General features: G+C 34.0%; 1 protein-coding gene across 3 annotated transcripts; it reads right to left on the reverse strand.

The window, feature by feature from the left end:
• Positions 1-825: 825 nt before the first annotated feature.
• On the reverse strand, positions 826-8,752 carry LOC139529754 (fatty acid-binding protein 1, liver-like). Of its 3 annotated transcripts, none has more exons than XM_071325631.1 (4): positions 8,552-8,752; positions 6,709-6,884; positions 1,470-1,583; positions 826-1,173 (listed from the first exon to the last, which is right to left on the reverse strand). In XM_071325631.1, exons 1-4 carry the CDS (start codon positions 8,625-8,627, stop codon positions 1,120-1,122), a joined length of 420 nt encoding a protein of 139 aa, XP_071181732.1. In that variant the 5' UTR covers positions 8,628-8,752; the 3' UTR covers positions 826-1,119. The 3 variants fall into 3 exon arrangements, with proteins under 3 accessions (XP_071181732.1, XP_071181733.1, XP_071181731.1); XM_071325632.1 differs by lacking the exon at positions 8,552-8,752 and adding an exon at positions 7,115-7,402; XM_071325630.1 differs by lacking the exons at positions 6,709-6,884; positions 8,552-8,752 and adding exons at positions 3,356-3,531; positions 5,199-5,399.
• Positions 8,753-12,516: the final 3,764 nt, after the last annotated feature.

Genomic DNA, 12,516 nt, shown 5'->3' on the forward strand with positions numbered 1-12,516 from the left:
CCTACCGAATTAGACAATTTACCGGATTTGTAATCACATAAGCAACACGACGGGTGCCACATGTGGAGCAGGATCTGCTTACCCTTCCGGAGCACCTGAGATCACCCCTAGTTTTTGGTGGGGTTCGTGTTGTTTATTCTTTAGTTTTCTATGTTGTGTCGTGTGTACTATTGTTTTTCTGTTTGTCTTTTTCATTTTTAGCCATGGCGTTGTCAGTTTGTTTTGGATTTATGAGTTTGACTGTCCCTTTGGTATCTTTCGTCCCTCTTTTAAGAGAGAGCCATATCTCTTGCACGTTAAAGTCACCCTTGTAGATTTCGAAAAAGAGAAGGCTGATGCCGCTACAAGGCAGCACTCGCACCCGCAAAGTGGAAAGGGATTAATATAAGTTGTTAAACTTGTTTCCCAATCCACTATAAATAAATATGTTTAAACTAAAGATCTTTTCATCAATATTAACACAGAAAGACGACTTCACACTATGTATGTTGGCGTTTGTTGAAATTCAGATTTCGATTGTGCCGTTTGTTTCCTCATATAGTTCATGTGTTTCCTTCGGTTTTAGTTTGGTGCCCAGCAATATTTTCTCTCAATCGATTTTTCGACTTTTGAATAGCGGTATACTACTGTTACTTTAAGCTATCAGGAAAATAACACGATCACTTAAATATACAAATCAGACAACTACTTACTCAAAAGAAATACTACGATAACGTGTCGCCAGAGATTTGAGACCACTGACACATCGTACAGATTAACCTTCACCAGTTATTTATGTCCTATCCTCTGATCGTTTATGGAATGAAGTCATTTAAATACGTCAAGTGTCATCGGAAGTTATATTTCCAGTAAAGATGAGCACGATATAAACTTAAAAGGAATACATATACCAAAGAATCAATAAAATTTGTGTTACCATATCAGCATTAAAAATTAAGAATGAAAAAAAAAAATTGACAGAAACGTTTGATATGATAGCTTGCAGTTTGAAAAATACTAGTATAGCAATTGATTTCTTCTTTGTCCGTCAATCAATCTGTGTATCAACATAAACTTCCTCCCTAAAACTTTACAACAATCAAGTCTCTGAATCTTAGGTTTGTTCTTTGTATATAAATGCTAGCATCGTGTGAATTCTTGTGACATCTTTACTCCGTTTTCCAGTTCTACATCCTGCAATTAAAAAAGGCACCTTTGTGATATATTTCTCATTCAATTTAATGCATTTATTCTTCTGAATTTTAATTTACTGGTCAAGGTAAATGCTAGAATTATAATGTGTATGTCATGTTCTGCAAAGATTAAGCCTGTTAGCAGAATAACATCAATGATACCATTAGAAAAAATGTACAAGTATTAATAAAATAACCCTCCATTCCAAATCCAAACAACCCATTACAAAATTAAAATAGCACTTTATAGATTATATGTGTCCGAATCAGTTTGTAATTCGACTATTATTGACGAACCATCAGCATCACATCCTCTTTTATCTCCCTGGTTACTGTAATGTTCTGCCAGTCCATCATCTCAGCCTGTTCTTGCAAGGTCATTTTACTGTCTGAGTCAAACACAGCAATGAACTAGAAAATGTAAAGATTACAAACTAATCATTTAATCGAACATGTGGCTGATATACTAAATACATGAAAACTTACAATATACATGTACATGATCAGCTTCACGAAGAGTTTTACTGGCAATAGATCGACATAAAAATTTGGACTGACACTTAAATTTATATACCACAGATTTTTGATACAATTTATCTCAAATGAGTAAAAAATAATATACATATATGCATTCGAAATTTATCACAATAGAGGCGATTTAAAAGGGGCATTTAAATTCATAAGTCGAAAATAAACTAACAACTCAATAGCAAAATAGAAAACGATCCAAAATACAAAATACAAACAACCATACACAAAACAGAAAATAAAGACGTACATATGAGCTGCACGAACCCTACACATGTTCTTATGTTGTACTGTTATACCATTGTTCCAGGTTAGGGGAGGGTTGGGTCCCCGCTAACATGTTTAACTCCGCCACATTATTTATGTATCTATAAATAAGGCCGTTAGTATTCTCGTTTGAATTGTTTTACATTGTCTTATCGGGGCCTTTTATAGCTGACTATATGTCGTATGGGCGTTGCTCATTGTTGAAGGCCGTACGGTGACCTATAATTGTTAATGTTTGTGTCATTTTGGTTTTTTGTGGATAGTTGTCTCATTGGCAATCATACCAGTTCTTCTTCTTTATATAAAACCAAATAAGATACTTCGAAATGGTATTCAGATCCATCTCCAAGTGTGGAACCCGTCATATCATATAGCATGTTTCACGTTATTTATTTCCGAAATACGTTTTCTTAGTTATATTCATTAACATTACCAGGTCAATTCTTCTTACAGAAAGAAGTATAAAACTTAATTAGTTTGCTGCCAAATATGTTCCCCCTCCCCCTTTTCTATATTATTGGAAAATATGCTGTGTAGGGTGATTATGTCATCTCTCGGCAAATTAATTTATGAACTTATATGTTTAGCCCAGCCATACAGGGTGGCGGTCAGGTTCATAGTGGAGTTCATATTTTTATTAAATTATATATATATATATATATATATATATATACAACTCGTCTAAACATCAACCCAACAATGTTAGATCTGTAAATTTGCTTTCGCAAATTTTTGGTTCTTCCCTCGCCGGGATTCGAACCCATGCTACTGTGATATCGTGACACCAAATCGCCTGCACTGCAGCCGTCCCGCTAGACCACACGACCACCTGGGCTCTCAAAAAAAGAGCTTTCGGTGGGCATGTGTTACCTTTCCACGTCAGTTTTAATCTAGCGGCGTACTACAGTACATGATATATAAGGCATGAAGATGTTATTGTTACAGATCAGCTAAATTATCTATACTAAAGGATCCTACAAATTAATGTAAGATACAGTCACAGAAAATAATTATATTCATAAGTATATTTAACTGGATGTTAAACACCAATATACCTCATCATTAAAACCATTATCGTCAAAGTTACCAAAAGACTCACCAGTGACGCTCGAATCCAAAAAAAATAAAAGGCCAAATAAAGTACGAAGTTGAAGAGCTTTGAGGACCAAAATTCCTAAAAGTGTTGCCAAATACAGCTAAGGTAATCTATGCCTGAGGTAGAAAGAGTTAGCATTTAAAATAATTCAAAATTTTGTAAACAGTAAATTTATAAACATAACCATATCAATGACAATTCATGTTAGCACACAAAGTAGTCTTTTTTGATTTGTTAAAGGACACATATTGAAGTTTTTCGATTTTGTTGGAAGACGTATATTTTAACTGACCTTTGAGGCTTTTCCAAACAGATCTGTAGTGTAAACTTCTATTCCAGGCTGAAACGTGTATGTCTTTGTTGGTAAAATAGATGATACAACTTCATACGACCAGGTATCACCATTCCTACTAAATTCTAAAGAATACGTGCCTTGTTTTAGTTTTTCGTATACTTCGTCAGGTAGACCTGTAAATGGAAAAAGAACTGATGACAAAAATAAAAGTAAATAGTTGATGACGGTATTCTATTATTGAAGATCTTTTATTTATTTTGAAGATCTTGTAAACATTGCAGAAAAGATAAGTCATTGTTACATTTTCAACATACAATGCACTTTCACGTTTTTTTTCTCTTCGATACAAATGTAAAACAAATCAAACAAATTTTTCTTTACAAAATTTCAGTATACTTTTCACCTTTTTTGGTTTTGAATATTTCGTGCAGCATGGGGTATAATTTTCCTAATAAATCCCTTCATCTACAATACTTCTTCATTCATATTATTCGTCATATCTATTCCTAAGATTATGCAACACACCATTAACTTACATATTTATTTTTCCCCGATATCTCCGATTTCGGTTTAAAGGTATGGTTCAAGGCAGATCTCTTTTAAGTAAGAAATTACAATGTTACTTTTCTTATTACTTTTTCGACAAATTGATTTGTTTCGCATATTATTCAGCAAAGTCCATAAAGTAGTCTGACATTCCCTTCTAGTATTCCTATATCATAATGATTTAAATCTTACAGCGTATTTTTAAGTATGTATTCGTTCTAAAATTAAAGCTTACCCTCGTCTATTCATGTGCATGATTTCAATGAAATATCGTGTTATTTATCTATAATTATGCAAAAAGCTGCCGACCTCCTCTCAGGTATTTGTAACTGTTCTTGGTTTTAAGAGGAACTTGAATGATTTCATGACGTGCTCTACTATCTACTAGTGATATCAAATTAACTCAAGGCATCATGAACATAAAACGCTCCCCGACAACAGCTTGATCAGACCGCTGAGATCAAACCATGTCATATTTGCCCCAATCATTCATAACCCAAAATCAATCAAAAATAAATCTTAATTTTTATTTGATTTGATTAGTTTTTACGCCACTTTTAAACAACCCTTTTTTGACTATTTCGCGGCGGCCAGTTTCTATTTTTGGTGGTTGAAGCCGAAATGACGGGAGGATACAACCTTCGATATATATAGGGAAACCGACAATCCTAATCTATTAAGATTGGAATCAAGTGTACCAGCACGAGCAGGGTTCGAACTCACAACCTCAGAGTTGACTGGCTAGTAATAACAGTAGTTACATCAAAACATGTCAAACCCAATTGGTCGACCTTTCTGTAATCACCTTTTTGTTGGTTACAGTCAATCAGTGTATTCGACGGTGAAGGGGGATAACAGAATATCAGTGCATACTGCATTATTTGAACGTAAAATATGACGTATTTACTTAAACTTTCAAACTGTAAACATTTTTAAGACACTGAAGAAAGGAAAGAAATTCATTTTCATACATTTCTTTAACAAAAATTGCATAATATTTAAAAATAAGAATTTAAAATAATAATCTAGCACGTGTTACGAACGTTTCTAAAGTCTGTTAATATATGAACAATACTTTTTAAATTACATACTATATAACAGCCTAGCAGAAAATGCAATAGTTTTAAGTAATCAGAAATAACATTTATCACAAAAAGTGATTTCGCTATGGCGGTTAGTTTTATAAGTTTACACATGTTATAATATACATCTTTATTTGAATAGTAATCAATGCATAAATGTGTGCTTACTTAAAATCGTTAAATAGTCAAGTGGTAGTTAAAATAAAATTTACCTGACGCCTTGGCGAATGCTTCAAAATTTACGAACGAACTTCCATCTCCTTTCCATTTTCCCAGAAAATTAGACATATTTGTTATTTCTTGAGAATATCTGCAGCAGATTTATGTGTAGTCAGTTTACCCTACATGATTTCATGGTAATTATTGATATATTTGCACATGTATGAATACATGAGTTCGGACACATATAATTATACATGATATACACGTATCTGAGTCACAATACTTGATGATTTTTAAGTATCCAACACATGATATTTTAAAAACTTGATTAATCGTTTGTGTATATTTTTTATCCATCTTTTTTGTATATGTCAGAACTTTTTTTTAGAACTGCTTGATTGCATGATCGTTCCATAGCCGACTGTTTGGTGTTTAGTCTTAAAGGCATGATATTTTTATTAGTTGTTAGTGGCTTTGAATTAGCTGTCAGATAACTGCGAGTACTCTCAGATCTGTTCATTGTGTCTTTTTGTGTCGGGATGAATAAATACCCGGCCACGTCCACTTGTTTTTTTTTTCTTTCAATCTGATGAGTTAAGCCTTTTTCAACTGATTGTTATAGTTCGTTCTTATGTTGTACTGTTATACCACTGTCCAAGGTTAGGGGAGGGTTGGGATCCCGCTAACATGTTTAACCCCGCCACATTATTTATGTATGTGCCTGTCCCAAGTCAGGAGCCTGTAATTCAGTAGTTGTCGTTTGTTTATGTGTTACACATTTGTTTTTCGTTCATTTTTAGTTCACCTGGCCCGAAGGGCCAAGTGAGCTTTTCTCACCACTTGGCGTCCGTCGTCCGTCGTCGTCGTCGTCCGTCGTCGTCGTCGTCGTTAACATTTTACATTTTGAACTTCTACTAGAGAACCACTGAATAGAAAGAAACCAAACTTGGTATGAATGTTCCTTATGAGGTGTTGACCAAGTGTTGTTACTTTGGAGCCGATCCATCATCCAAAAAAAGAGCTTTCGGTGGGCATGTGTTACCTTTCCACGTCAGTTTTAATCTAGCGGCGTACTACAGTACATGATATATAAGGCATGAAGATGTTATTGTTACAGATCAGCTAAATTATCTATAGTAAAGGATCCTACAAATTAATGTAAGATACAGTCACAGAAAATAATTATATTCATAAGTATATTTAACTGGATGTTAAACACCAATATACCTCATCATTAAAACCATTATCGTCAAAGTTACCAAAAGACTCACCAGTGACGCTCGAATCCAAAAAAAATAAAAGGCCAAATAAAGTACGAAGTTGAAGAGCTTTGAGGACCAAAATTCCTAAAAGTGTTGCCAAATACAGCTAAGGTAATCTATGCCTGAGGTAGAAAGAGTTAGCATTTAAAATAATTCAAAATTTTGTAAACAGTAAATTTATAAACATAACCATATCAATGACAATTCATGTTAGCACACAAAGTAGTCTTTTTTGATTTGTTAAAGGACACATATTGAAGTTTTTCGATTTTGTTGGAAGACGTATATTTTAACTGACCTTTGAGGCTTTTCCAAACAGATCTGTAGTGGAAACTTCTATTCCAGGCTGAAACGTGTATGTCTTTGTTGGTAAAATAGATGATACAACTTCATACGACCAGGTATCACCATTCCTACTAAATTCTAAAGAATACGTGCCTTGTTTTAGTTTTTCGTATACTTCGTCAGGTAGACCTGTAAATGGAAAAAGAACTGATGACAAAAATAAAAGTAAATAGTTGATGACGGTATTCTATTATTGAAGATCTTTTATTTATTTTGAAGATCTTGTAAACATTGCAGAAAAGATAAGTCATTGTTACATTTTCAACATACAATGCTCTTTCACGTTTTTTTTCTCTTCGATACAAATGTAAAACAAATCAAACAAATTTTTCTTTACAAAATTTCAGTATACTTTTCACCTTTTTTGCTTTTGAATATTTCGTGCAGCATGGGGTATAATTTTCCTAATAAATCCCTTCATCTACAATACTTCTTCATTCATATTATTCGTCATATCTATTCCTAAGATTATGCAACACACCATTAACTTACATATTTATTTTTCCCCGATATCTCCGATTTCGGTTTAAAGGTATGGTTCAAGGCAGATCTCTTTTAAGTAAGAAATTACAATGTTACTTTTCTTATTACTTTTTCGACAAATTGATTTGTTTCGCATATTATTCAGCAAAGTCCATAAAGTAGTCTGACATTCCCTTCTAGTATTCCTATATCATAATGATTTAAATCTTACAGCGTATTTTTAAGTATGTATTCGTTCTAAAATTAAAGCTTACCCTCGTCTATTCATGTGCATGATTTCAATGAAATATCGTGTTATTTATCTATAATTATGCAAAAAGCTGCCGACCTCCTCTCAGGTATTTGTAACTGTTCTTGGTTTTAAGAGGAACTTGAATGATTTCATGATGTGCTCTACTATCTACTAGTGATATCAAATTAACTCAAGGCATCATGAACATAAAACGCTCCCCGACAACAGCTTGATCAGACCGCTGAGATCAAACCATGTCATATTTGCCCCAATCATTCATAACCCAAAATCAATCAAAAATAAATCTTAATTTTTATTTGATTTGATTAGTTTTTACGCCACTTTTAAACAACCCTTTTTTGACTATTTCGCGGCGGCCAGTTTCTATTTTTGGTGGTTGAAGCCGAAATGACGGGAGGATACAACCTTCGATATATATAGGGAAACCGACAATCCTAATCTATTAAGATTGGAATCAAGTGTACCAGCACGAGCAGGGTTCGAACTCACAACCTCAGAGTTGACTGGCTAGTAATAACAGTAGTTACATCAAAACATGTCAAACCCAATTGGTCGACCTTTCTGTAATCACCTTTTTGTTGGTTACAGTCAATCAGTGTATTCGACGGTGAAGGGGGATAACAGAATATCAGTGCATACTGCATTATTTGAACGTAAAATATGACGTATTTACTTAAACTTTCAAACTGTAAACATTTTTAAGACACTGAAGAAAGGAAAGAAATTCATTTTCATACATTTCTTTAACAAAAATTGCATAATATTTAAAAATAAGAATTTAAAATAATAATCTAGCACGTGTTACGAACGTTTCTAAAGTCTGTTAATATATGAACAATACTTTTTAAATTACATACTATATAACAGCCTAGCAGAAAATGCAATAGTTTTAAGTAATCAGAAATAACATTTATCACAAAAAGTGATTTCGCTATGGCGGTTAGTTTTATAAGTTTACACATGTTATAATATACATCTTTATTTGAATAGTAATCAATGCATAAATGTGTGCTTACTTAAAATCGTTAAATAGTCAAGTGGTAGTTAAAATAAAATTTACCTGACGCCTTGGCGAATGCTTCAAAATTTACGAACGAACTTCCATCTCCTTTCCATTTTCCCAGAAAATTAGACATATTTGTTATTTCTTGAGAATATCTGCAGCAGATTTATGTGTAGTCAGTTTACCCTACATGATTTCATGGTAATTATTGATATATTTGCACATGTATGAATACATGAGTTCGGACACATATAATTATACATGATATACACGTATCTGAGTCACAATACTTGATGATTTTTAAGTATCCAACACATGATATTTTAAAAACTTGATTAATCGTTTGTGTATATTTTTTATCCATCTTTTTTGTATATGTCAGAACTTTTTTTTAGAACTGCTTGATTGCATGATCGTTCCATAGCCGACTGTTTGGTGTTTAGTCTTAAAGGCATGATATTTTTATTAGTTGTTAGTGGCTTTGAATTAGCTGTCAGATAACTGCGAGTACTCTCAGATCTGTTCATTGTGTCTTTTTGTGTCGGGATGAATAAATACCCGGCCACGTCCACTTGTTTTTTTTTCTTTCAATCTGATGAGTTAAGCCTTTTTCAACTGATTGTTATAGTTCGTTCTTATGTTGTACTGTTATACCACTGTCCAAGGTTAGGGGAGGGTTGGGATCCCGCTAACATGTTTAACCCCGCCACATTATTTATGTATGTGCCTGTCCCAAGTCAGGAGCCTGTAATTCAGTAGTTGTCGTTTGTTTATGTGTTACACATTTGTTTTTCGTTCATTTTTAGTTCACCTGGCCCGAAGGGCCAAGTGAGCTTTTCTCACCACTTGGCGTCCGTCGTCCGTCGTCGTCGTCGTCCGTCGTCGTCGTCGTCGTTAACATTTTACATTTTGAACTTCTACTAGAGAACCACTGAATAGAAAGAAACCAAACTTGGTATGAATGTTCCTTATGAGGTGTTGACCAAGTGTTGTTACTTTGGAGCCGATCCATCATCCAAGATGGCCGCAAGCGGGGGACTTAGTTTAACATAGGACCCTATGGGAAATGCATACAAAAGACTTCTTTAAGGGAACCACTGAATGGAAAGAAACCAAACATAGCATGAATGTTCCTTATGAGGTGCTGACCAAGTGTTGTTACTTTGTTGCCGATCCATTATCCAAGATGGCCGCCAGTGGGGGGCTTAGTTTAACATAGGACCCTATAGGAAATGCATACAAATGACTTCTTTTAGAGAACCACTGAATGGAATGAAACCGAACATGGCATGAATGTTCCTTATGAGGTGCTGACCAAGTGTTGTTACTTTGTAGCCGATCCATTATCCAAGATGGCCCCCAGCATTGGACTAAGTTTGAAATAGGACCCTTAGGGAAATGCATACAAATGACTTCTTTTAGAGAACCACTGAATGGAATGACACTAAACATGGCATGAATGTTTTTTATGAGGTGCTGACCAAGTGTTGTTACTTTGTAGCCGATCCATCATCCAAGATGGCCGCCAGCAGGTGACTTAGTTTAACATAGGACCCTATGGGAAATGCATACAAATGACTTCTTTTAGAGAACCACTGAATGAAATGAAACCAAACATGGCATGAATGTTCCTTATGAGGTGCTGACCAAGTGTTGTTACTTTGTAGCCAATCCATCATCCATGATGGCCGCCAGCGGGGTACTTCGTTTAACTTAGAACCCTATGGGAAATAAATATGAATGTCTTCTTTAAGAGAACCATATGGAATGGAATGAAACCAAACATTGCATGAATGTTCCTTATGAGGTGCTGATCATGACCAAGTGTTGTTACTGTGTAGCCAATCCATCATACAAGATGTCCGCCAGTGGGGGCCTTTTGAATGAAATCCAACATAGCCTGAATTTCCCTCTGTATGAGGTTGTATTATTACTTTTAGCCAAGTCTTATATGTTATTATATGATTTCAAAAACCCGAGTAGAATCAGGTGAGCGATACAGGCTCTTAAGAGCCTCTAGTTTTTTTTAACATAAATAAGACGTTAGTTTTCTCGTTTGAATTGTTTTACATTGTCTAATCGGGGCCTTTTATAGCTGACTATGCGGTATGGGCTTTGCTCATTGTTGAATGCCGTACGGTGACCTATAGTTGTTAATGTTTGTGTTATTTTGGCCTTTTGTGGATAGTTGTCTCATTGGCAATCATACCACATCTTCTTTTTTATATGTTGATGTTTAGCGTACATGTACTATTTATTCAATAACGATTCTAATCTTAAAGTAAAATTGCTCTCCTGATATCACTGGCACTCCGACGACATAATCCGCACAATAATAAGTTATTTGCTTGCATAACGTAAAACTCGATCATAGAAGGGGTATGCAAACACATATATAGGGTGAAAAGGGGAATATTCAGAATTTATTTCAAAGATTTTAAAGAAATTAACTCAAATATGAAGTTTTATAAATATTTAATAAAGATTGATAGAATCCTGGGCCTTAAATATGATGACTCAGCATAAATTCACACTTTACAGTATGCATAGTTTAATTAAAGTCCTGGATACAAAATTAATTCATAATATTTGCATATTTGTCAGTTAAATTGTTAAGAAGTGCTTATATGTACTCTTCACAGTCAATACAACTCATTGATTCTTCCTGAATATTATCTATAGGTATATTTGTGTCCTTTCGATAACCCAAAAGTAAGCCCCAACACATAAATCTGTTTTTTTGTCACCACGGCATAATAAATACAAGCTAGAAAAACCAAAATATCTCAAGAAAAGTTACAATAGTGTGTTGTATCCTGAATATGTACTAAATATTCCAAATTGCTAGAAACAGCAGAATGATTTAGGAAATGTGAGGCCCCAGGGGCAAAAACCATAGAAAATTGCCTACCCCCTGGGTCATAAAACAAATAATTTAACTTATTAATGCTATGATTTTATGATTTTAAAGTTCTTGATATAGAAAACAATAACTTTGCTTGGAAGTTATGCAAAAATCAGATGTTAGCAGTCATCTCTACAACATTTTAAGTGAATTTATATCTCAGACTGGTATCTGCATGCATACAACTATAATTGCAAATATGGCTTTGTTTTAACACTTCTAGTATATATAGTACATGTAGCTAAATTGTGTCAGATAAATGGTTACAGATGATACTGTTGTGACAAGAATTCTAAATTGACCATTTGAGGCAGAACATGTTTTCTTTAATTGACAAATATGCATACAGTAAGATGTGGTCTGGAAACAGAGGCTGGATTTGATACTATATATAATCTTGAATGTTGTAATGATTGACTGCTTAACATTACATTTATAGTATTCTGATATGCTTTCAATATGTTAACAAATCAAAACAGTTTTTAACAGGTTCTAGGCATTTTTTATCAGAAAATATGCAATTAGGGTAAGCTGGCAATAGTTAAAGTCTTGTTTTCAAATTCTTTAAAAAAATGAAACAGGGGAGGGGGTTTAAAATGTATAGTAAAGAAAAACTTAGAGTATAGGCAGTGATTTTTTTAAGACTATAATTCTGATAAATGGGTATTAATGTGTGAAAAACTGATTTTAGAGAGTTTTTCTATTTGAATAAATGTCTGTATCGGTTGCACTTTGTAAATATAGCTGTTTCTCAAAACACGCCTCTTTTGGGGAGATCTTGAATATTCATAGAAAATTAATTTTGTTTACATACTGGTTCCCAGTTATGCTCTCTGTGTTCCATATCACAGAGACAGAACTTGGGAATGTTACCAGTAAATAAACACGTGCATATTGTTTACATTGATATCTGCAGTATTGAAGCCCTATATATAATTGTTACAATAGAGATCACGTATCCTGTTGATAGTAAAGAAGTATATAAGATTGGTGACCATGAAAGCTGACTAGCGAACCCTGGGAGCCGTTTAAACAAAAGTATATGTTTTACATTCTTTTTGCACGATCTTATATTGGTTACATATTGATATGTTGTATCGCTTTAACGTTATACTAC

The sequence above is a fragment of the Mytilus edulis genome, chromosome 7, assembly GCF_963676685.1.
Source record: "Mytilus edulis chromosome 7, xbMytEdul2.2, whole genome shotgun sequence".
NCBI lineage: Eukaryota > Metazoa > Mollusca > Bivalvia > Mytilida > Mytilidae > Mytilus > Mytilus edulis.